The sequence below is a fragment of the Colletes gigas genome, unplaced genomic scaffold (genome assembly GCF_013123115.1).
Source record: "Colletes gigas isolate AHSC1104 unplaced genomic scaffold, ASM1312311v1 Colletes_gigas_Sc00003, whole genome shotgun sequence".
Lineage (NCBI taxonomy): Eukaryota > Metazoa > Arthropoda > Insecta > Hymenoptera > Colletidae > Colletes > Colletes gigas.
The window spans coordinates 5296308-5321535 of record NW_025106632.1 but is presented as its reverse complement, the minus strand read 5'-3'; the positions used below and the strand labels follow the sequence as shown (position 1 = coordinate 5321535).

At 43.0% G+C, this 25228-nt stretch overlaps 1 protein-coding gene across 6 annotated transcripts in view; it reads left to right on the top strand.

Moving 5' to 3' along the window:
* The first annotated feature begins 3311 nt into the window (after positions 1-3311).
* LOC122404847 overlaps positions 3312-25228 on the top strand; it is a 29043-nt gene continuing 7126 nt past the window's right edge. For 2 of the 6 annotated variants that reach the window (XM_043409126.1, XM_043409132.1), the window contains exons 1-21: positions 3312-4263; positions 9924-9985; positions 11145-11375; positions 12974-13885; positions 14256-15008; positions 15405-15858; positions 16762-16848; positions 17256-17531; positions 17612-17680; positions 18650-18767; positions 18943-19050; positions 19586-19694; positions 19764-19847; positions 20112-20324; positions 20556-20963; positions 21130-21294; positions 21487-21867; positions 22019-22163; positions 22252-22376; positions 22482-23357; positions 23551-23695. In XM_043409126.1, the coding sequence (XP_043265061.1) occupies positions 9935-9985; positions 11145-11375; positions 12974-13885; positions 14256-15008; positions 15405-15858; positions 16762-16848; positions 17256-17531; positions 17612-17680; positions 18650-18767; positions 18943-19050; positions 19586-19694; positions 19764-19847; positions 20112-20324; positions 20556-20963; positions 21130-21294; positions 21487-21867; positions 22019-22163; positions 22252-22376; positions 22482-23357; positions 23551-23695 (5710 nt within the window). In that variant the 5' untranslated portion in view covers positions 3312-4263; positions 9924-9934. The remainder of the gene's footprint in view (positions 4264-9923; positions 9986-11144; positions 11376-12973; positions 13886-14255; positions 15009-15404; positions 15859-16761; positions 16849-17255; positions 17532-17611; positions 17681-18649; positions 18768-18942; positions 19051-19585; positions 19695-19763; positions 19848-20111; positions 20325-20555; positions 20964-21129; positions 21295-21486; positions 21868-22018; positions 22164-22251; positions 22377-22481; positions 23358-23550; positions 23696-25228) is intronic. The other 4 variants (XM_043409128.1, XM_043409127.1, XM_043409131.1 and 1 more) reach the window with 4 other exon arrangements.

Sequence of the window (25228 nt, the reverse complement as noted above, 5' to 3'; positions counted from 1 at the left end):
TGATCCCGGGGTGCAACCAATGAAAGATGCATAACCAACAGAGAGAGTTAAAAGAATTTTCAAAAGAATTTGTCTTAAAATAAAAATAACCTGCCTAACGTAATGGTTAACCAAACACCTGGCTAACTATAAATCTAAATTCGTTTATTATATCAAGAAACAATTCTAAATTCGCAGCCATTAGCTCGGTGTCACCCATGAAGAATAACTTTTCTATCGTGGGTGACACCGATTACCAGGTCTCACCACGAGGAGGTTGCTGCGAATGGAGACCCGAAGGGAGATGGATGGAATCAAAGTTCCATCGATCTCCCTTTTAGCTAAGCTTAGCTGGATTACTAAACTAGAGAGATAGAAGGAAGCAATGTTCCTTCGATCATCTAGTTTAGTTGTACCAAGTAATTATTTCGTTTGAAAAGGGGTGAAGCTATATTGTGGGATACGCGACGCGACGCGATGCTGAACCGTGCGGCAGATCTTCGGATCGAATCAACACTGCCCTTGGTAGATTGATTTCTATTTCTAGAAATCGATCCATCATGGGTAGGCGACTAGATCTTTCGGACAAACTGGACGGCCGATCACATGTTTCGATCGATGAAACAGCGGTGATCGAAGCTAGGAACCAGAGAACGAGTCGAGAGAAGCTACTTGTTAAATAATTACTTGGCAATATTGGGAGACGCATACAATAGGGACTTAAAATTAACGTCGAAGCTCGAGTCTGGTCAAGTTAAAACTAAAATTCGGACGATAGAAGGAAACAAAGTTCCTTGGATGTTCTGGTTTAGTTGTACCAAGCAATTATTTGGTTAAAAAGAGGGACGAAGCTAATTTGAGGGACACGCGACGAGACGCGACGCGACGCTGAACCGTGCAGCGGATCCGAGGATCGAACCTACTGCCCTTGCTAACTAGATCTCTATGGGATAATGGACGGCTGCGACTCCGAATCTAAGGTCTCCATTGCTCCAACGCAACCCGCCGGGAGCCCGAAGGACCCGACTCAAGTTGTCTGACAAAGAGAGAGTACCCCTGAAACAGTGTCGACTTTCGCTGGAAGGTATGCGTTTCCGCAGGATACGGAAACTCCACACCTTCCAGCAAAGTACCATTTTCCCTGGATCTAGCTACCAAGGGAAGACGACTAGATCTTTCGGATCAGCTACACGGCCGATCACATGTTTCAATCGATGAAACAGCGGTGACCGAAGCTAGGAACGAGGGAACGAGCGAGAGACAAGCTACTTATTGAATAATTGCTTGGTAGGACGCGAAGATACGTATAATAAAGAAGGCTTCGACGTTAATTTTAATACTCGCGACGAAGCTTAAGACTAACCACCTCGGAATTAAAAGTCCCTCGGCGGGCGCGGCGTTCTCCCTCGGTGTCCTTGCGATTAATCCTTTAAACTGAAATCAAAACTCATATGTATATTAGTGAGATACGGTAGGAAATTTAATAAACACTTTAAAATGATCTATCACCTAGCTAAAGGGGCTAAACGTAAAAATAGAAATCTTATATTGATCAGTGCCATCGAAACAAATATGGCATATCCATCGACACCATGTTTTATGTATCAAAACGAACATTCTTCTAATGATCAGTATCATCGAAACGAATACAGTATATACGTCGACACAATGTGATACAACTCGAAACGACCATTCGTAACAACGATAGGAACTTGGATCGAGACACCAAATTGAATCAACACCAAACGATCAAACGAAATGGAAGAATCAAAGAAAGTACCCCCGCAGAATATTACGAGAATTCGAGCAAGAAGGTAAAAATAAAAATTCATGGAATCGTGTAGAAACGAATATAGCATATGATTGAAAACAATACTACATTATTATATCCTGCAATACTATACATATCAAAGCAATCACATAAATTCGACAAACAATGTAAAAGTAGAAACATAGAAAAGGAACATTCGTAATAACCAAATAAAATCAGATAGATAAATACAGTTGAATTCACATCGAACAAACAAATGAAAATAATAAAATATAAATAAGTGGAGTGGACTTACTACTTGTTGTCAGTACATAGGGTAGTTACCATAAGGGCCAGCTGTAAAGTAAGAAAATATTCATATTATAGCAACATCGGTTAGATGAACAAGGCAAAATCAGTTCATTGAAGCAAAATTGCCATCAAATGATAGAATAGAAGAGGGGAGAGAATTTTTAAACAGTTCTTACCGTTGGTCATCACCGTCCGGCACTGGTCAGTAGTGGTCAGTAGTGGTCAGTAGTGGCAGGAACGCGAATCAGCACTGGTCAGTAGTGGTCAGTATTGGTCACCCATGGTCAGCTGTGGTCAGCGTTGGCCAGTAGTGGTCAGCAGCGGCCAGCAGAGGTCAGCAGCGGTCCCCGGTTCTCCTCTGGCCATTTGTACACTCCCGAATTCGCGACGCGACTGAAGAAATCTTCGCAGTGACCCTGCTTATATGGCTAAGGCGATGAAAGGGTGGGGAGACCAGTCAGAGCCAAAGCTGAAGATAACAGGTAATACTGTGTCGTCTACAAAGAAACTATTTCGATCGGTCCCACCTCTTGACCATTTCTGGATCTTCACTGGACCGCTGACCTTGATGTCCACCTCACTGTTGACCACCAGTGACCATAAGCTAGTCATTGTTGATCATCGACCCATTAAAACCATTACGAAGATTAAAGCCTTCTTACGAGGATTCCCTTACAATTTGATGCATGATCTATTTAACATTTTGTTCCACTTTGGAAGAGTGTATCTCGTTAATTTTTGTCTTTTTGTACGTCAGTTCGAACAATTGTCATACCGAGCGAAAAATTCGGAGGTGATTTCAGCGTCCACTTCTCATGGATGGCGGTCAGTTGAGAAATTATTCACTGAATTAGTATTGATTGGCAAACAGCTGTAGTTTTGCGTAAATCCATGTGAGTTGACTATGAAAGGGATTAAAATTCATTTCTGAATCTGTTGGTAACGTTGCGAGTGACACGAAAATGGTAATGGGGTCCCGGGACCCCAGAAACTCGGGCCGTAAAATTACATTAGGTGAAAGGTCTATTCATATACCTCGTCTGTGATTTCGTTGAGCGTGCATACTTACCGACCACCGATGCAACATTCCATCGACTATCGGTACGGCAGATGCAGATGTCGCGCGTGCATAGTTTGGTAGATATGGAGGGGATAGTCGCAGGAAGGAAAGAGAGGAACCGAGAATCGGTGGCTAAAGAGAAACGAAACGATTGGTGGGGCGGAAACGGCGGTCTGGAGAGGTTTGAAGTACAGGGAAGTGGCGGTTTGGCGAGGAAAGGAGAGGCGGAAAGAAAAGGAAGACGGTCTGGAATAATGGCGGGCGCGAAAGTAGCGTTTCTTGACATCTCTTTCCCAACGGTTCGGATCTGAAATATTAAAAGCCGTGCAAGCGTGTCGTCACGGGCATCGAGAGTTACTGTTCGTCGACATCCGCTGGCTTTCCCCGTGGAGTCGGTTGCCGTCGGTATGCTCGACTACAGTTGGGCCGCCATGTTACTGTGCCGTACCGTGTCGTATCGTATTGTATCGTGAACGTTAAGTGCCACTCTCGCGGCGTATCGCATCGATGCCGTGGAAAATGTTTGTAACGTTCGGTCGCGCGTTTCTGATTTCGCGTGGCTAGCGGTTCGGGGGCGACGAATAATGGTCGCCGCGAGTTTCGCGAGTTAACCTTATCGTGCAGGTGAATCGAAGCGTCGATCTAATTGACGTGTGTGTCGCGCTCGTGGAGGACGGTCGGCTGCTGTTTCGTCTCGTGCGCCAAGTCGAGAGGAAAACGGTGCTCGGTAGCGGTGTGTCAAAGTGAAACGAAATACGGTGCCAGTGTACGGTTTACGAGTCCGTGTCTGTGTCCTCGACGGCGGATGGCCCGTTCGCGAGTCATGTGCCCGTGAAGAGAAAAAGTATCGGGGTATACACGACGGTGGCTTCGATAATCGGTCGTCGAAGGGGACTATGCCATCGAAAAGGAGGCTCGTCGGCCGGCGAAAGACTATCGTTCACGGCGAGCGCCGTACCAGGAACGCGTTGAGGACCGCCTCTGTCCTCGGTTGTTCATCCGCGTACAGCTGGCGCGGATGAACTTTCTAGCCAGGCGAAGGAAAAACAAAGAGACGAGCGCGATTCCATAGGACAAGTCAATTTATCGCTGTATCACGGAAAACGAAGGAGTAATTACGGAGGCGCTGCGAGCACTCGATGCGCGACACTTCCTACTAGAGGTGTGTATATTGTACCTGATCTAGGTGCAGTCCTGTTTTTATACACACACACACACACGCTCGTTCTTCCGCCATGCACACACGTATGTAGATACGTTTGCTTCAGAGACGGGCGAAATTCTAATCTGGATAGAAATTCTCAAACGATGAATAAAAGATGAATCCGTTTATCCGTTGCTTATTGAAACAAACGTTTTACCGTTTGGTCAAATATACATTCCGAATCAAACGTAGCACATTTTTGCTCGTTCGCAATTATACGCTATCGCGTAGTTCTAACATTTGTTGCGCTAATTTATCAATTGTAATTGGTTTTTATTTTGTCGAACAAAAATATGCTGGAAACGTTTCTCCGTAAAAGTGTCGAGAAAACAAGGCGATACATTGACGCCGTGTTATCGCGGATAATGGTAAAAATTGCAGACGCCGATGCCGGGCGACGATATACAGCTCCTTGCCGTCGATAACGCGAATCAGTCGAGGCGTTTCTTTTTTAGAACGGGTAAATCGATCCGCCGTCGGGATCGATTCCGTTCGGGAATACAAGAAAAGTGACGTGGGACGGCGAAATCGAGACGCGAACGAGCGCGTGTCGAGGAATCAGTACGGTCCCGTGTCGGCGAACAACGGAGAAAACGGAAACGGGCAGAGTCCAGGTATTTCGGTAGCCGCGATACGAATAGAAGACCGACGCTTATATTTAGAAAATTCGAGTCTCCGTTTGCGCGCGGAACGCGATCTCTCTCCCTCGATAAATCGCGGTAACCGTGAAACGTACTTACGCGTTCCCCGAGGTTTACAAGCGCGCGCGCGGCGTAGCAGGTGAAGCAAGGTGAAGCGAGAGATAAAAGAAGCGGGGAAACGAAGACGAGCAGAGGCGTGCGATACATCGATATAGCGTTCGATTATCGGTGTAACTGGAGTATTCGCGGAACGGATTCACGTCGACGCGGATCCTCGTGTTCTATTTGCATGCGAGTCGGGGAATCTATTTAAGATGTCAGACGTTCGAGGGCGGACGTGAACGCGGACGAGAAACACTCGTAATTTTCCACGTACGACGCGCGTTGTACGTTCGGCTTGTCAGGGTTATCGTATCGGCTGTCGATCGTTCCGAATGTAACTGAAATGTTCCTAATGGGCTTCGGTAACGGGAGGCAATCCGCCGGCTGAAACAGCCCCGGAAAAATAAGGAAACCGGTTGGAGAATGCCAAGTCGATGTAACGTTTAACCCTTTTAACCGAGACGTGAAATTGCGCAATTCTTTACGAAAATCGACGGTTATCACGTCGAAAATTAAAGCTACTTTTTATACGATAATTTCACAAATTGGTTCCAACAAATTGCAGTCAAATTCGAATTGGTCCTCTTTCACTAATAACGTAATGTAATAATTGCGGTTTGGAAGACAGAATAGATATGTGTGAGATCACTTATCAAGCAAATTTCACATAGAATAATTACCTTTTACAATGTACACACGTATGTAAAATATTTTGTTCGACTCGTAGAGACCGAGTAACGTTTTATCTTCGACGAGATTATTTTTTAATTTTCATGTGGATTTAACTTCTCGTGGACGTTATCAAGATACGATTACGAAATTTTTCGAGGAAACGAGAAATTGAGAATATGTATAAACAAGTATACATATTATATTTTACTCTTGCAATCATCAGGAAATGATTATAAAAAAATAATAATTTCGTTTACATAAGGAAAATAACAAATTTGTAAGATTAGAAGTTTCTATTGTTTGGATTTTTAAGAAACGACGATTATTCATTTTATTTTATATAATAAGCTATTTTATTTGAAGTATGATTGATTTCTAAGAATTATTAAAAGGAAGACAGAATTGCAAGGTTATCGATATCTTTCTGAATGGGACTATGCATTTTTTTTTTATCAGTTTTGAATTACATGTGTATTATGGCATACTTATAAATAACGCAATTCGATTATCGATTGAATCGTTGTACCTTTTAATTTTTTGGTTAAATACCGTCTTATCAGATCAGTTTGGATTTGATTAACCAACGGATGCTTGCTTTGATTAGCAGGAGGCATACGGCACGTTGAAAACCGATCATTTATTATTTTAATTTGCAAAATTGTTTTTCAAAGACTTATTTTTATACTGTGTATTATAATCACGGTCAGCCCTGAGGAAAATTTTAATAGAAGATTCTAGAGGCCAAATTAAGACGAAAATCAAGAACACCAATTTGATAATAGAAGCTTCGTTAAAAAGTTATTAACGTTTAAAGTTCCGCCAATACTGAATTTTTTTCTAGAAAATGGGGAGGATTTCGGGGGTATGTCTATTCACCAAAATTTATTGTAATTGACCCCCGCAACTGAAAATATTTTTTTCAAAATGATTTGAAATTGTTTATTTTCCCGAAAAATTTCTGCACCTACTCGATTTTTTTTCTCAAAAGTGGGTAGGATTTCGGGGGTAAGTCTATTCGCCAAAAATTCCTGTAATCGACCCCCGGAACTAAAAATATTTTTTCCGAAATGATTTGAAATTGTTTATTTTCCCGAAAAATTTCTGCACCTACTCGATTTTTTTTCTCAAAAGTGGGTAGGATTTCGGGGGTAAGTCTATTCGCCAAAAATTCCTGTAATCGACCCCCGGAACTAAAAATATTTTTTCCGAAATGATTTGAAATTGTTTATTTTCCCGAAAAATTTCTGCACCTACTCGATTTTTTTTCTCGAAAGTGGGTAGGATTTCGGGGGTATGTCTATTGACCAAAAATGATTGTTATTCATCCCCGCAACTAAAAATATTTTTTCCAGAATGATTCGAAACCTTTTATTTTCCCAAAAAATTTCTCCACCTTCTGAATTTTTTTCTCGAAAGTGCATAGGATTTCGGGGGTACGTCCATTCACCAAAAATGATTGTAATAGACCCCAGCAACTAAAAATATTTTTTCCAGAATGATTTGAAACGTTTTATTTTCCCGAAAAATTTCTCCACTTTCTGAATTTTTTTTCTCGAAAGTGCGTAGGATTTCGGGGGTATGCCTATTGACCAAAAATGATTATAATTGACCCCCGCAATTAAAAATATTTTTTCCAGAATGATTTGAAATTTTTTAATTTTTAATTTTTTAATAACTTTTACTACGCTTCAGTCAAGAAATTGATATTCTTGATTGTCATCTTATTTTGGCGTCTAGAATCTCCCATACAATTTTTCCCAGAGAATAAATACTTTACTTTCTGCTATCCAACGCTTCGAGAATATAAATTTCTATATTTAGCGACTCAATTGGTCATTTTTTTCTAATTTTACACTTTTTTTAGGATTCTTGAAAAAAAATTTATGTACGCCTTTCATGCATGTTAATGGACATGCGAGAGCCTGAGTATACGCCTTTTGCAGTCAAAGGGTTAATTACACAGCTGCCAGGGCCACTTGAGTCGACGGTCGCCCGAGCCGAAGAAACATAAACAGTGATTGGCGTGATTTTGTTGCACGAATCCCTAACACGCATCGATGCAAAAAGCGTAGCAGCACTGTATCCGTTTTCGTACCACATATAGAGTGGAATTATTGGACACTTTATTATTGGACCAGTCATTCCTCCATCTACATTCGGTAATAGAAATTGTAAAGTTAGTAATTAATTTTGAAATCACGTCAGGCGCGATACTGTACAGCCCTAGTAGCGTAGCTTGTTTTAATAGTTTCTTTTTTTATTGTTTATGCTTTCGTAACCGTCTGTTTATTTTGTCCTACAGGTGTTCATTGAGAGTCACATCCGGTGATTGTTGCGGTGTTTGAAGCCCTCTTGGCATATTGTATAGCAACCATTCCTTAAGCTTTCGCGCAGCATGCTTTGAATCATTATTTTCCTGCAAGGTAGACACCTCTCCAAGATCCAATTTTATTACACTGCTGTGCACATTATCTTTTAATACGTTGCTTACACCAGCAGCAATCCTGCAACCCCATACTGAGGTTGGGCGTAAACCATTTGCAATTATAATTAATTACGATTAAAATTTGTAAGAAACGTAGAATATAATTAGATAATTATTAGGTTGTAAATTGAAGGGCATGGTCAATTAAGGGGGTCCAAGGTACTTTTAAACTAAATTCAGTTTACAATGAACAGCTTGATAGGTTAGAAAATGAAACTATTCAGTTCCAAAACTTTTACATTTGTGCACGTATTTGGTTTGCTTTTCCTTTTTAAGAGTGTCATAAATTAAGGGACCCCAAAGATTCAGCTAAACTCAAGGCCGTGGGAAATTCTGCGATGCCCATCCGGCCCAACAAAGTCGGAAAACCTTGAGCGTATGATGTACAGGGTGTTCGGTCAACCGTGGGAAAAATTTTAATGGGAGATTCTAGAGGCCAAAATAAGACAAAAATGAAGAATTCTAATTTGTTGATGGAGGCTTCGTTAAAAAGTTATTAACAATTAAATTCAAAAATTTCAAATCGTTTTGGAAAAATTATTTTCGGTTGCGAGAGTCAATTATAATCAGTTTTGGTCATTAGACATATCCTCGAAATCCTACTCACATTCGAGAAAAAAATTCGAGAAGGTGTGAAATTTTTCGACAAAATTAAAAAATTTCAAATCGTTCTGGAAAAATTATTTTCGATTGCAGGGGTTAATTACAACAATTTTTGGTAAATAGGCATACCCCCGAAATCGTACCCATTTTCGAGAAAAAAATTCCCAGAGGTGGCCGAACAGTCTGATTTTCTCTATATTTTTTAATAGATGACAAATTAAATGAAATCTCATTCGTTGCATACTTTCGATTTTCTGCCCCAGTAGTGATATTTTATAAACTTCATTTGGACTTCTTCACTTGGTTAACCGATCGGTTTGCGTCGTATTCGAGAAGACAGTAGCGACCGAGTGTGAAAAAAAAATTAGTTCACGCTACCGCAAACGCGTCGGCGTGCCTCGACTTTCGATTGGTAGAGCACGGTTGACCGCGCGAGCTGATTGGCGGCGATTCCAGTGCATTTGTCGGTGGAACGGGCAAGCTTTTTCTCGCGCCGTTCGTACGAAAGAAATAGCACGAGAAGAGGAGTCGAAGAGGAAAATTGCTCTAAAGAAAGAAAGAAAAAAAAACACGGTCCCTTTCTTTTCGCGGGTCGATATAAACGGCTGCCGTTGGTGCATAAAAAGAAATTTGAAAAATATGATCTTGTACCATGAATAATATCAAGAAAGTGTGTCGACTCGCAGAGAAAGTAGAATGGTACGCTCAACCTTCCGACGTATGTTCGTACATACGCGTGTTAACACTTTGACGGTCGCAAATTTCACGCGAAGACTTTTGCCCGTGATTTACCTTCTTCAACACAGAATGGATATGATTTTTCCATCTCCATTTTGATTATCTACTATTTCTTTCCAAAGACGATTCTAACCTACAAATTTAGAATTTATCAATTACTGCAATCCTGCTATATCATGCGAAACGTGGATTTAACGCCAGAGCACGCTGAATGTTGCGACTAGCTGTCGAGAAAACGTAAGTCTGTGTGAGAGTGTGTTGTAAAACGATAGGCGGCCACGGATGGCCAAGCTAATCCGTGTCTCCGGTTTCACCGATTGTGAGACGCTTTGATAATGTGATTTTACAATTACGTTAAATTATTTGTCGGTTTTCAGGGGACGGCACGATGGCTGAGGACCGAAATAATTCCCAAGGGTTCGTTGGGCAGGCGCACACGGTACGTAAAACCAAACGATCGTGCCAAACTTTGATTCGGTTTATTTTGGTGAGCAAAACTGGGAAACTCGCTTCCGAGACGGAACGCGACGGGACGGGACGAAGGAAACCGAAACGGATCGACGGAACCTTCGCGTCTCCCATCGTTCTTCTTTCCCAGACATTGAAATTTCCGTGTTTCGAACTGCTTAACACTTTAACACTAGATTTACGGAAGCCGTCAATTTGACTGATGTCTGATTCCATATTTAAAATTGCAGAACCCGTAAATATTATTTTTTAACAACTTATGTTGAATTTGACTGGCATGAATACATATTGTAATTAAAAGAAAAATCGTATTGTAAGGTAATCGTCAACATGAAAGGTAAATCTAGTGTTAATGGTCGTACATTTCCAAACCCTTTTTTAATTACATAGTGTTATCATTAACTAAACATACAAATATTAATTTCATTGATTTACATAATTTATCTACTATCGCTGTATTTGTCTGTACTTCTTTGTTAACCTCAAAAATGTTAATTACAAACTACATCCCATTAATGACTTTATGCGAATTGAAAATTGCGATTAGGTTACGTGAATATTATAATACCATAACGAACGTGTGATACGTATTCATTATTTAGTAGTATTCTCGATATCAGATACAAGAACGAATTTACTTTATCGTAAGCGTTTCAAAGACGCATTATAAGTTCGAAGCGTCACCAGTGGCCGCCATGACAGATACACCGTCGTAATCATCGTAACCGACTAATTCAGCCTATTAAATATTTTCGCGTCGCGCACGATCGACTTTTGAGACTAGTCGAGGCGAATTAATCGATCAGTGACCAACTCTGGTCCTGGTGACAGGTTGGTATTTATTGTGAAGTCAAGCGTCGACGAGCCTCGTGTCGTGCATTGTATTCTTTATCGCCGGGAACCGTCATTGTTGTCACTGTTAAATTAACTGTGTTTTGTTACGGGCTCAACGCTGTACACGGTGCCTTTACAACTCTGTTACCTTTAACGTGTCATCTGTTTTCTATGTTTAGGAATTCCTCGACAGTTAGTTAATACTATTTAGCGTTATGAATACTTTTGTTTTTCCCCCCACTTCTAAAAATAACAGTCTCGTTCGATTCAGCGTTGGTAATTAGAATTTCTTTCAGGCAGAACACGGTGGTTCGGCTTCAGTCCCGGCACCGTCAGTATCAGCAACAGCGACCGGGACTGGAGCGGGGTCGAGAACGGTCGGTGGTGGAATAGTGGCGAGAATCGGAGGTGGACAACGCGACGACTCCCCGCCACGTGGTCCTCGAACTTTGCTCTTACGCCGCAGCGAGAATGGTTTCGGTTTCACCCTTCGTCACTTCATCGTTTATCCACCCGAGTCCTGTTGCGTAAGTGTTCCCGTTCTTTTGTTAAAATCTGCAACGGTTAAAACAACTTTCCAACGACTCATCCCTTCACGATCCGTTCCCACTCAGCGTTACGAGCTCGACGAAACCTGGCACGGAAGAAAAGGAAAGAGAATCGACGAAACGAGGCATACGCGAGTACAATGTTACATGGAAGTCTACTGCAATATTAATTATACATATACCGATTTCTAGTCTTTTAAAAGGAATCGGTAGGGCTCCCTAGCAGGTCCTGCTTTAGACTAGATACTAGGTTGAACAGAGTGTTCAATCAACCGAGGGAAAAATTTTAATGGGAGATTCTGGAGGCCAAAATAAGATGAAAATCAAGAATATCAATTTTTCGTTTGAGGCTTCCTTAAAAAGATATTAACAATTAAATTAAAGTTTTCAAATCGTTCTGGAAAAAATATATTTAGTTACAGGGGTCAATTAAAAGTATTTTTGGTAAATAGACATACCCCCGAAATCCTATCCAATCTTTAGAAAAAAATTCGAGAAGGTGTGAAATTTTTCGACGGAAAAAAAAAGTTTCAAATCGTTCTGGAAAAATTATTTTCGGTTACGGGGGTTAATTACAATCACTTTTGGTCATTAGACATACCCCCGAAATCCTACGCACTTTCGAGAAAAAAATTCTTTACCTACATTTTACGACGAAAAAAAATAATTTCAAATCGTTCTGGAAAAATTATTTTCGGTTGCAGGGTTCAATTATAATCATTTTTGGTGAATAGACATACCCCCGAATTCCTACCCATTTTCTAGAAAAAAATTCAGTACGGCTGAAACTTTAAATGTTAATAACTTTTTAACGAAGCCTCCATCAACAAATTGGTATTCTTGATTTTCGTCTTATTTTGGTTTCTAGAATAGCCCATTAAAATTTTTCCCATGGCTAATAATGATCATAATACACAGAATAAAAATAAGTCTTTGAAAAACAATTTTGCAAATTGATGATAAATGATCGGTTTTCATCGTGCAGTATGCCTCCTGCTAATAAAAGAAATTTTGTAATTTAATTGTTAATAACTTTTTAATGAAGCCTGTATATAGAAACGGAGGGGTCGGTCGAGCGCTTGCGAGAAAGAGAGCCTGGCCCTCTGGTAGCGATAACAGGAAGTGACGCCACAATTGAATTCGTCTTGACTCGAGCTAGGATAATACAAAGCATAAAATACACAATGTTTAAAAAAACGAAGATGGCCTTTATTTTGTGTAATAAAAATGTCTTCAGAATTTTGTTAAAATCAGACTAACCAGAAGCTAACATTTGTTCGTGACGAGTTTAGCCTTTTTATTGTGAATCTTGATACGAAGAACTTATGAGGAGTCAGACCAGGCCCATTTAAACAAATGCTTTTAAGGTTATGTGACACTAAGGTGTACGCTGTAACTTGCGTCTGCTCTCGTTCCAAAAACAATTGCAACGTCCTCCTTGCCAGACATCCATCCAGAAGCCACGAATACCAACATTAATTCCGGTCTTGAGCCAAAAATGAACCTAACCTACAATGTATTCATCGAGCGCCATCTATTTGCAATTCTGTTAATAATCGTACGAATTTTCTTGTCAGATGTTACCGGGGCACGAGCAGCCGATGGACACGATATTCGTGAAGCAAGTGCGGGGAAATTCGCCGGCAGCGAAAGCCGGGCTGCGTACAGGGGACCGTGTCGTTTCCGTGGATAACAAGCTAACGCGTGGCGAGCAGTACGCGAAGGTGGTACAACGTATCCAGCAGGCTGGACCCTGGCTACGGCTACTCGTGGTCTCCAAAGAGGACGACATCCTGCAGAGATACTTCGGCGAGACGGCTCACAATCCCGAGACGAATCAACGACCGCGATTGCGTTCCCCGGAGAGGAGCAGTCAGAAGCAACGTAGATCCGCCAGCATGATACCCGGTCTGTCGCCAAGAACGAGGCAATCGTGGGTCTGCTCAGCACCGAGTTCCATGCAGCAGCCGGAAACCGACCGGCCGATCGACGACACGGTCTCCCATCGGGATCAAGACGTTCGATCCAGCGAGTTCGCCAATGAAAATCAGCAGTCGCGCTCGAACGGCAACAACACTCAGTCGCAATCGACGAGAGGCGCCACGTACCGGTGCAAACCGTTTCAAGAGTCTGGTGGTCGTTACGAGTCGATAGACGAGAAAGTGAGATTGCGAAACCAACAGCAACCGGGCGAAGATGCCGCGAACCTGACCAGCGAACGATCGATCCAGTCGGACGCCAGATACGACAAGTACGACCTCTACGACAGAACGCGGCCGGAGTCCATCTATTCCAGAACGAACAGCGAGCAGATTTACGACAGGATCAAGGATCCGATATACGAGCGGGTCAGGCTCGGGGAGTCGAATCGAGCGAACACGGAGGATCACCATCGTCATCACTATCAACAGCAACAGTATTATCAACCGCACCAACAGCAGCAGATCTCGAGCTTGACGCGGTATCCTTTGTCTCGAGCTGAACCGCAGGTCAGAGTCGAACTAATCTTTATCTAGAGTTCTAGCTCTATTTTGAATAGTTCTAGCTCTATTTTGAATAGTTCTATAGCTCTAGCTAGCTTCACACTGTGTCTCGGTTAGCTTTGCTCGAGTTGTCTTACCGTTTTGTGTCACAGCTTTTCCTAATTAGCTCTGTATTGTCAATTACTATCAAACGTATGGAGTTTTTGAAATACTCCCCAAAGTCAGGCAACTTACGTTCCATTCAGTGATAGCCTATCAACAGTAACATATGACCTAACCCACTAATGATAATTTTGAGCAAACGTCCGGTGACTTATGGTCAGGCAAGAGTGTAGCCTCATCCAAAACGTGTTAATAATGGCCTATCGCTTTACAGGTGCCTATCTACCGTCCCACAACAAGAAGAGTAACCTCTCGCCGGGCCAGCGAGGGCAGCACCGGGAGTTGGACGATCAACAATTTCGAGGCGGCGAGTTACGCGAGCACAGACGCGCTCAGATCCTGCGATCTCGGGTCTAGGTTCAGCATCGACTCCAGGAGGGATTCGTCCCCGATACGCAACGACGGTTCGCTGTCGTACGACTCCGGCTCCGTCCACGTCGGGAATGGAACGAACGGGAACAGAAACGGGAACTCGAACGGCAACAGGAACGGCAACTCGGGCATCGACGACTCCGTGATCATGACGAGGTTGCGGAAAAGTTTCGAACAGAAGGAGGAATTCCTGCGACGACCCAGCCATCCGATCGGCTGGTTTCTGTCGGAGGAGAGGGCCGAGTCGCCGGTTCGTGGCAACGACGCGGCGGTGATACCGCGGGAGTTCTACGCGAGGCCGCAGAAGCTTCAAAAGCAGATCTGGCCTCCGAACGAAGCGAAGCAGGATCAACAGTGCCCGAGGCAACTTCAAGATAGAAGCTTCTCCGGGAAGATGGACAAGTTCCCGTCCAATCGTAGCGAGCAGAGGCTGAAGAACGACGCGGCCGACGAAACTGAGAACGAATATTCGAATTCACGATACAATTTATCCGACGAAGCCTCCAACAGCCATTCTCTGGACGACGCCCACTCGCAGACTGTGGCGGATCAACTCTGTTGTTCGCCGTCCGCTTACGACGACCGGCGCGATAAGGTAACTTCGTATTTAACGCTAGAAAGACTGAAACTTAGTATATACCTATATTGCCCAAAAGCAGTCAAAATGACTTGTTAAAATTAATTTTTAATATTATGAATTTAGGGCGCGAAAGAAATAAAATAAACAACTTGTTAGGACAAGTATCACTGCATAAAGATTCGACCAACAAGTACTACTTTAGCTTATTGAGAAACTGCAACTTATCAAGTGTACGCCCAAATCGACAATTTATCATGTACTTGTATGTTATCGTGTGTCGGTATTCAATTCAATAATAAGAATCATTTGGTTATTTAAAATTTCCCAAGCAGTCAAAATGACTGCTTTTGGGCAATCTAGTGTTAAATAAAGATAAAACCGTACATACTTAATACTGAATTTGATTCGTAGGAAACGGACAGACACCAGCAGCAGCCGCATCGAGGCGCTGGCGGGAAGTCTAGCTTCGTTGGCACTTTGTCCAGAATACACGAGAACATCACTAGCGCCGCGGCGCTGCTGTCCAGCGAACGACAGTCCCAAGACTCGAGAAACGGCGCTTCGTCTCTGCCCTCGTCCCCAGGACCCGACAAGAAAGCAAACGACAAGTTCCCGGCGCTGCCGCAGGGTCTTCAGATCGTGTCGAAGCGCGCCAAACAGTTCGAATCGGGTCGTCTGCTCAGCGACGACGACGAACCCACCGGCGATCGAACCAGCCTGTACAAGAGCGAGCTTTCGAGACTGTCCAACAAACGGAGCGTGCCTAACGTCGCCGTGCGGAAGAGAGAATTCGAGTCGAAGGCGGAAGCGCAAGAACCGAGAAGGGTACCGATACCTGCCAGGGAAACCAAGTCTCTGGACACTGGTGAGCCCCCGTGTTTGCCGCGTTTTTTTCAAACAGGGGTGGTAACCATCACCTAGGGTTACTAGGCTGAGATTAACGTAACCGAGTGATCCCCCAAGTCCTTCTCTAGAAAACCGTCTGTCACTACGTTTGTAACAATTTTGCTTAACACATTTTGGTCACGTGACGCTATGGCGTCAAATATGACGACGCGTTGGAACGCTCGTTCCTACCGAGTTAGCTCGATTTTGTATTATATAGATTGAGTTACTCAACCCTAACGATTCTTGCTTTCCGTTAACCTCATAACATACTTTTTATTACATATTCTCGAAGCTAACATCGAGAAGCATTCAAAGCCCTATCTACACGTGTATCTTGCATAAGGCGTAGCTGATTTTCAACAGGCATTAAATATTGATTTATATGTTTGATAGACCGAAGATGTGTACCGTGCTGCAGGAGTATCGCGTTGTAAGGGGGATGTCTGTACACTATTTTGGAGCACACGTGCAAGATCTGTTCTCTTTAGAGCCACTATGATGTACAAAGTCCGACCGAGCAACCTCCTCGCGGTGTACATTGGGTAACGCTAATGCCGGCGGCACCTAAACTTTCAAAGTCAACAACTCGGCTACAGCTTACGCAAGATGCACGTGTAGTGTTCTGATAGCATCTCGATGGTAGCTACAAGAATATTAAAGGACGTTACTTGCAATTAATAATGAAACCACAGTTTACTGTAATTTTATGAGTAATCAGGACTGTTAGGATACTGTACACTGTCGTGCGCCAAGTATGGATTAGATGATGGTTACTATCCCTGTTTGGTACAACTAAGATCCTATTCAAGTGTAATGGTAAAGCAGCACGAGTTTAGATGACTGTAAGCTTTATCCTTGATACGTTACTGTGAATATTTAGGTAACGGATTAAAAGGAAACAGGGTAATACCTGTAGGCAGCAGACGCATCCACTGTGAACCGCCGACCGACTGTAAACCGCTCGAAGGTAGAAAGAAACGAAAGTCGAGTTAGTTAAATGTTGTGTTCGCCGATGCGTTTTCACCCCCAAAACCCTATTTGTGCCCTTTCTAATCAGTTCACTGCACCCTTCGATGTTGCAGCTTTGCTCTGGCAAAGCACGTTATACTGTTTCGTAGACGTATGCGTGTTTGTGTTCGACAACGCACCGTTCAATACTGTACTAACACCGTAAACTGTGATTGGTAATTGTGTACCATTACCGACGCCATCGTTCATTTCAATCACCTTGAAACGAAACGAATGTAGATCTCTGACAACAAGACGAACTTCAAGGACGTTAAAAAATATAGGCGTTGGCGTCGGTGAATGTAATTTATTTTTCCGTTTCGAAAGTGTTGAATCGTTCATCTGTTTACTGTGCACTCTATTTAGAAACGCCCAATTCGAGAATCATGGACAACGAAGCTGTGCGTCTGAGGATCCGCAGCAACAGCGCTGAATCTTGGGACTCGGTGAGCAATAACTCGCAGATCAGCAGACATCGATGGCCACAGCGGCAGCCAGACAACGACCGGGAGCCGAATGAGACCGACAACGAGAACGAAAGCTCTTACGTTAACGCGCCAAGCTCTGCTGGCGATGACAAAAATGCTGAAAGGGGGATCAGAAGACAAGATGGCTATTCGCATTCTCTAGACGCGGAGCGTGGTTAGTAAACTTTAAATTATCATTTGATTAAACTGTCCCTTAAGATGATCTAGCGATTAATACGATTTGATGATTTATAGGTACGATCACGGATAATGGCGTGCACAGTAACGGAGTTGTATTCAGACGGCAGAAGAACGCACAGATCGGTAAGTCTTACACAGAGCATTCGGCCACCCCTGGGAAAATAAACCTGGGAATAGGAGATTCTAGAGGCCGAAATAAGACGAAAATCAAGAATATCAATTTCTCGACTGAGGCTTCGTTAAAAAGTTATTAACAATTAAATTCAAAAATTTAAAATCATTCTGGAAAAAATATATTTAGTTACAGGGGTCAATTACAAGCATTTTTGGTGAATAGACATATCCTCGAAATTCTACTCACTTTAGAGAAAAAAATTCGAGTAGGTACTGAAACTTTAAGACGAAATTAAAAAATTTCAAATCATATTAAAAAAATTATACTTAGTTACAGGGGTCAATTATAATCAGATTTGGTCATTAGACATACCCTCGAAATCTTACGCACTTTCGTGAAAAAAATTCCTTACCGAAAATCTAATTAGGTGCCTAAATTTTTCAACGAGAAAAAAGAAATTTCAAATCGTTCTGGAAAAATTATTTTCGGTTGCGGGGGTCAATTACAATCATTTTTGGTCATTACACATACCCCCGAAATCTTGCTCGTTTTCGAGAAAAAAATTCAGTACAGACGGAACTTTGAACGTTAATAACTTTTTAACGAAGCCTCGATCAAAAAATTGGTATTCTTGATTTTCGTGTTATTTTGGCCTCTAGAATCACCCATTAAAATTTTTCCCAAAGGTGGCCGAACACCCTGTATAATTGGTATTTGTCAGAGTTTCATTAAATGTAATTACTCATCAACAATTACGACAGAAATTTTGCAAGTGTGACCCTCGGCTTTTGATAAATTTTTAAACAGAAATTCCGAGGCTAATGATAATTAAGATAAGGCTAATAATAAATCAAATAAATATAACACATAAGGAAAAATAGTTTCTAAACTTGCCTGTTATTTATAATAATACTGATTCATCTCTCAGTAATGATTGATTGATTAACTTTTATACTACAGTTTTTATTTTTTTCCAGCGGACGAAGATCGTGCCACTAGAAGGGTCTCGTATTTGAAGGCGACATGGGGGGAGCGGATGCACCTGGACAGCGATTTAGAATTAAGTGATTCCGAGCCCATTCACACACCCAGGAGGTGAGTCGAAGGTTCCCCGCGATTGAAACGAACTTTCCCTCCAGGTTCGCGCGTAGTTCGCTTAGTACGGTTTTGGTTGTACGGACGCGGTATGGTGGTTAGGGGTGGAGGTCTCGTCTGTCACGTAGTTTATTCCGAGTAATACATCAAGCTCTGCCTCCGTCCATATTTTCAGCGTTCATAAGAGATGGCGGCTACCGCTGTTTCCAAACGATATAGCATCGCTACGACGCATCTTCGAGGACATGACTCAGTCTGCATCCTTAAACAGAAATATCGATCGGTGAGGACAGTACATGTTGAACAAACCACAAAGATGCTGCATTCCGTTTCCACAAACGTCTTCTCTTACATCCCCGTTGTTGTTCACTGTCTTTCTCGTTGTACCCTCTCGTTCTTATCAATGTCGTCGTCGTAACATCAATATAACGATCTTAACCCTTTTCTCTCTTTCTCACCCTTAAACCAGTCGCCAGGTATTAACCGCTTCGCCTATATTTACTAACTCGCGAATAATACGTTTCTTCGTAATTCTGCTGTATGTGTGTTTGGCTAATATTAGGTCGAGTTATAAGTAATTGTAAAATTATTAAATTGCTTACGAACTCAACCCAATAGTAGATATATCGTGGCTTCGATATAGAATTCAACGGTCAGAGATGACAACGAAAGGAAAAAAATTGATCTCGTTTTTTTGATCGTACACTTTCGATTTGAAAATCAGGAAAGCTTTCTCGATCGATCGAGTATCTATGCAGTCGATAAATGTTTAAGCGATGCAAACTGTCGTATTTGAAGAACGTGTTGGTCTTTTTCAGCAGCAACACGTGTACTGGTATGGAAGCAACCGGTATTGTGAAAGACGTTGTCGAGCAAGTCGAGCGAGAGGGTCCTCTGCATGTAAAATTCACGGTGCTGGATGGCAAGGTAAAGAAATTTGCTCACCTTCTATAAAACGTAACCTGCAAATTCTATTTTGCTCTATTTTTATTCCAGCGATCTTCCGACCGATCGTGGAAGCAAGTATGGGGCGTTCTTCGTGGACCGATTCTCTTCTTTTACAAGGATCGTCAAAATCAGGTATGTTTAGAGATGTGCAAGAACCAGAAAATTTCCGATCGAAAGTTTGAGGGCTGTCTATAATAACTAGACTGCGGATCTTAATGGAAATTCACATTTTTATTAATAGAATTAATGAAACGGAAGCTTCGCAGAGGGCTGTCAATCCCTAAATATAATAAGTCGTATTTTAAATGCATTCTGTAGTTTTTTGAGGATTAAAGTTTCCCATAAATGCATAAACATACGCAGTCTAATAATAACAATTATTGCCCGATTGTTTAGTGTCCTTCGATGGCCAACGATGGCGATAGCGTAGCCCAAAGCGTGGATGTGAGGTGTTCCGTGGTGGACATCGCGGAGGATTATACGAAACGCAAACACGTACTGCGTTTGGCGAACCCGAGTGCCGAGGTTCTTCTGCAAACCGAAGATGCGGCGTCTATGGCTCTTTGGTTGCGATCCTTGCACGAGCATGCCGCTGCTGAAAAGCCGTCTGTAAGTTCGCAACATCGTAATTGCGTTTGTAAGAATCGTCTACAATAGCAGTTGATGGTCCATATGGTGGTTAGATTAGGTTAGAGTTAAAACTTTCCGGTCGAAAAACAGTTAGGGAGTTTGGTTAGGTTAGGTTAGAATTAAAGACAGTTAGGGAGTTTTTACAGGTCGAAGCTTTTACGAAGATCGTCGACTTGGGCAAGTTCACGTCTGTTCCGTGTCGTGTTGCAGGAAATCGCCTACAACAGCACCTTGAAACAGCAGGCTGTCCCGCAAACTCCGGGCCCTACCAGCAGCAGTTCCGCCGCGTATCAGATAATCGCCAATCCGAGCGGCACGATCACGGTACCCAGCGCCGCCACCGGGCAAAGATTGAGTCCACTACCGGGCCACAAAGGCATCAAGAAACTGACTTCGTTCAGGAACAGATCGCCGACGGGCCAGTCGCCGATAAACAAGACGCGAAAGCCGTTGCAAGCGACCGAGAGTTTGGTTTCCCCGAAGACGAAGACGTGGAAAGGCAGGGTAGCGAAACAGCTCCGAAGGATGCACGGTCAAACGGGATCCCCATCATCGCCAACCACGCAATTACCACCGGAGGGTTCTACCTTCAAAGTGCCGCTCGAACTCTGTCCACCGGTAATTACGTTCGCCCGCAGTGGCGGCCATTTTCCTCCACGAGTCGTATTTTAACCTCTAGATTGTGTACATTGTCTTGGAAAGCTTACAAAAATATCTAAACTATGTTCTCGTAGAGCTTGAACCTTCCGTTATGAAGTGTTAAAATTTGTGTTTCTTGGGATAGTCATCCTTCTCGGAGTATGTGCCATTGATCGTCGAAATGTGTACGAGCATCGTCGAGGCGAGAGGGCTCGAAGTAGTGGGTATTTACAGAGTACCTGGCAACACCGCCGCCATTTCCCATTTAACTGATAGTGTCAACAAAGGATTCGAAAACATCAATCTTCAGGTAATTTTGTCAATTTTTTTATTATCTCATTTGCCTTATACAAACGTACCTAGCTCATCAAATGATTTGTAACACTCAAATTAAATACCACTGTTCATACTGCCATATATAACATCTTTTTATAATTGAAAATAGTAGCTAAGGTTCAGCTGTCGATTATACACGGTTTCTTTTTTTTTTCGATTTTCTTAGGATCCGAGATGGAGCGACGTGAATGTAATATCATCCCTGCTTAAGTCCTTCTTCCGGCAACTTCCGGATTCATTGCTCACAGCTGAATTATATCCCATGTTCATCGACGCGGATAAAGTCGAAGATCCGCAAAGGAGAATGACAACGATACGGAAGCTGCTCAGGGACCTTCCAGAGCATCATTTTGAAACTCTGAAATATCTGATGTTTCATTTGAAGAGGATAGTCGAGCATAGCGAAATTAACAAAATGGAAGCAAAGAATCTGGCCATCGTGTTCGGACCTACGTTGGTGCGAGCTAGCGGATCCAGGGACAATATGGTCACCATGGTCACCGACATGTCGCACCAATGTCGAATCGTCGAAAGCTTGCTGAATAATGTGCGTACTTGTCCTGTAATGGTATCAGGAAAATATTAAAATGATTTCCATCAAGGGGGTATTCTGGTCTAGGTCAATTTTTAATTTCATGTCTGACCAGAATATCCAGATCAGAATATCCCCCTAATTGGAATCTTTATCACGCCTCCAGGTGGATTGGTTCTTTTCGGACGATGATTTGGACGATTTAAGCAGACTGAGCGTCAATCTTAGCCTTCCGGCTGACAATACCGAGATCGACACATCCTCGAGCAATAATCACAATCTGTTGTTGAACAACATTCAGAAAGTCGAAGGTAGGATTCAAGATTCTTTGAAAAGATTTTATCTTTTATCATTGTTGTGCAGATAATATTTATTAAATTGTTCATTCCAATAAAACAGGAGTTCGCGAAATGGCTTCTGCCAAGGACATAGTATCGTCCATCATATCCGCTGCCAATCGTAAAATACAAAGAAGACGGAAGGGTCAAGACGAAACTGACAACGAGAGTCACGAGATGGATAAGGTTTGTTTCGTACAAGACACGTGCTATTAACGAAGTTTCAAGGTCCACCAACTGCTAGCTAATTCTGTATCAAGTATTCGACCTAATCGACGGCGTATCTTACAGTTGAAGGTGAAACAAGAGGCGGAGATCTTGCCGAATCGACGAAGTATGGCGTTGAACGAGCGACAGTGTTCGGTCAGCGAGATCGTTCTGATGCACGAGAACAAGAATCAGTCGGGTCGTTCCACCGATCGATCGCCGACGATCGACGAGACCATGATCGGCGGCGTCGCGCCCGGTGGCGGTGGAATCGCCGATTGCGTGGACATCACGGCCGACGCGGTAAGCAGCAACGAGGACGGTATGCCGTACGACAGGTCAAGGAAATATCTGAACGCGCCGGTCGAGTCGGTGCAGTCGGCTCGTCGCTCGGCCGTCTCGTCTGCTTCGGAGTCGTCGCGACTCTCTAGCGAGACTGGCCTGAGCTGCTTCGACGCCAGCTCGACGCTATCGAGCGCCTCGAACGACACCAAACAGAGCAACGACGAGGTCACGATCAGAACGTACGCCGGACTGAGCGCGACCACCCAGGAACGTATACGTAGGTTCGAGCAGGAGACCAAGGCGATGCTGCAGAGGGATCAGAACCGACAGAGGCGCGAGGCGGAGAAGAGGGAAGAGGAACGGCGCAGAATCGAGATTGAATGGCAGCTGGCGAAACGCGACGTGGAGAACGACGATCTGGACACCGCTGTGACGACAAATTATTTGCCGTCCACCGGTCGACTGTCCGCGTTTAACGACAGGCCGCCCGATCAGTCTTACCTGGACATCGGTCCTCGATCGACAGCCCGGATCCCTCCGCTATCCATAGCTGTGCAACAACAACCCACCGCTGTTAGGCGAGTCGCCCAAATCACCGACGAGTCTCCCCCTGCGATTCTAGCTCCGACGAACATTGCAAGCACCGTTATAAAGAAACTGAAGACTGACAAAGAGGTGAGCAAAATTAATGGAGTTTCATTTAAAAAAAGATAGCAATTGGCTTAGAGTCGAAATTGAGACGGTCAGTTTTCTTTATTTGAGATACGAAAAAAATATTACTTAACTGTAAATACCCCCAACACTTAAGAAAAGAACCAATTTTCGTTGCCCTAATACTCTCTTGCTTATTCTTGCACGAAATCGAAAGCAGATACTGGGACCTACGTCGCTACCACCCGTCCGTTACGGCAGTTTGGACTCACTGCACGAAATGCACGATGTTTCACAGTCGGTGTCGCCGCCGCCAACCCACCAGCAACGGAAACCACTCTCCAGCGACGTCTCGGACGATGGTTAGTATCGACTAGTGTCATTGGCCGCTTTTCGTCATGTTCTAAGCGTCAATATCTTCTTTTCACTCTTCAACAAACCTTACATTCTCCGCCCTTTGACTCCTCTCTATACTTTATACCTTCGATGAACCAAGCCCAATCGATCCTATTACACAAAAGCTACCGGATACCCGCCATCTTGTTCGTTTCACGTTCTCACTATTCAATGTTTCGAAGCTTTCGAAATTATCCTAACCGTGCAGAATGTTTCCTCTAACTCGAGCACCCAAAATGTCTTCGTTTTTATTTTTATCGATACGAAACGGAAAGTCGAGATTTTGCTTTATTTTCGTATCGTTGAAAGGAACGGATACATAGTGGATGAACATGTTAAAGGAATCTCTGTATATTGTGTACCGTTATCCTATTTATGTATCTATTTATTCTCTTTATATTGTTCTCTATGTAACGTCGCTTCTGACGATCGGTGAGTGTAGCCGGATCTTGTTTTCTGCAATGGACTCAGAAGATTCTGACTATTAACAAAAAGCTTTCTAGGTACATTTCTTTGATCTGTTCTTCGCCACTCTTTAAACGATTCTTACCAGTACATTACCGGATATGCGATAGATGCGATTGTTTTTAACATTTACTTTTACTTTTGTCAGTCTGAGATCGTTATTCCCTCTTTTTTTTTGTACATCTTTTTTTTCTACTGTTTAGCGACACGATTACGAGATATTGGCAACGAAGCGCTAGAACGATGGAACATCAAGCACCGCATTGAACGTAGTTTAAGCACGTTGGTTACGAGCTCGTTCGTCGTATCTCGCCTCATTTTCCGTTTTTCGCTCTGTGCATGAGTGCAAGTCTTCGTTCGTAGCGGCGACGGCTCGTCCATACGATGACGATTTTTTTACCGAATCTGTAAAAGCAACATGGCGTTCACACGTTCAGTTCTCAAATAACAGATTGTCCCATTGCTATTTGTAATAAGTAAATACACGTAGGCGGAAATATAAAACTATGTGAACGTTGCTTTTAAGTAGAACGACTGAATTGGTGAAAAAACCGTATCGGTTGGAATGGTCTGCAAATATCGAGCTCTAATTTGATCGAGCTTGGTCCTTCAGTCGTGGCGGCGTGAAAATAATTCTTTGTTTGGTACTTATTATCGGATATCGAGGCCCTAGTTTTGACCCAAGCTCGGTCTTATCGAAACGTACAATTTGACACACGAGAGCTTCCTGCCACGCACTTGCATGCGTGCTAGCCGATGTCACGGAAACAATTCTTAAGTTGGTACGCTTTAACGCATGAGTGCTTGGTTGCACACTCTTTGCCTCGTTGGCGAGACTGCCTCCTGCTCGTTCTTCAAACGAGTCTCACCTAAAATCTCGGTGTACATACCAAATACATCTGACCGTAGGATACCTTTAAACTTTCTCGTACGTTCTTCTTTTTTTCCAATTCTTTTGCCCCCCCTCCAAGGAATCGATATCAGATTAATAAGTTGTTCGTTGGATGCAAGAACATATTTAACTGATGGCTACG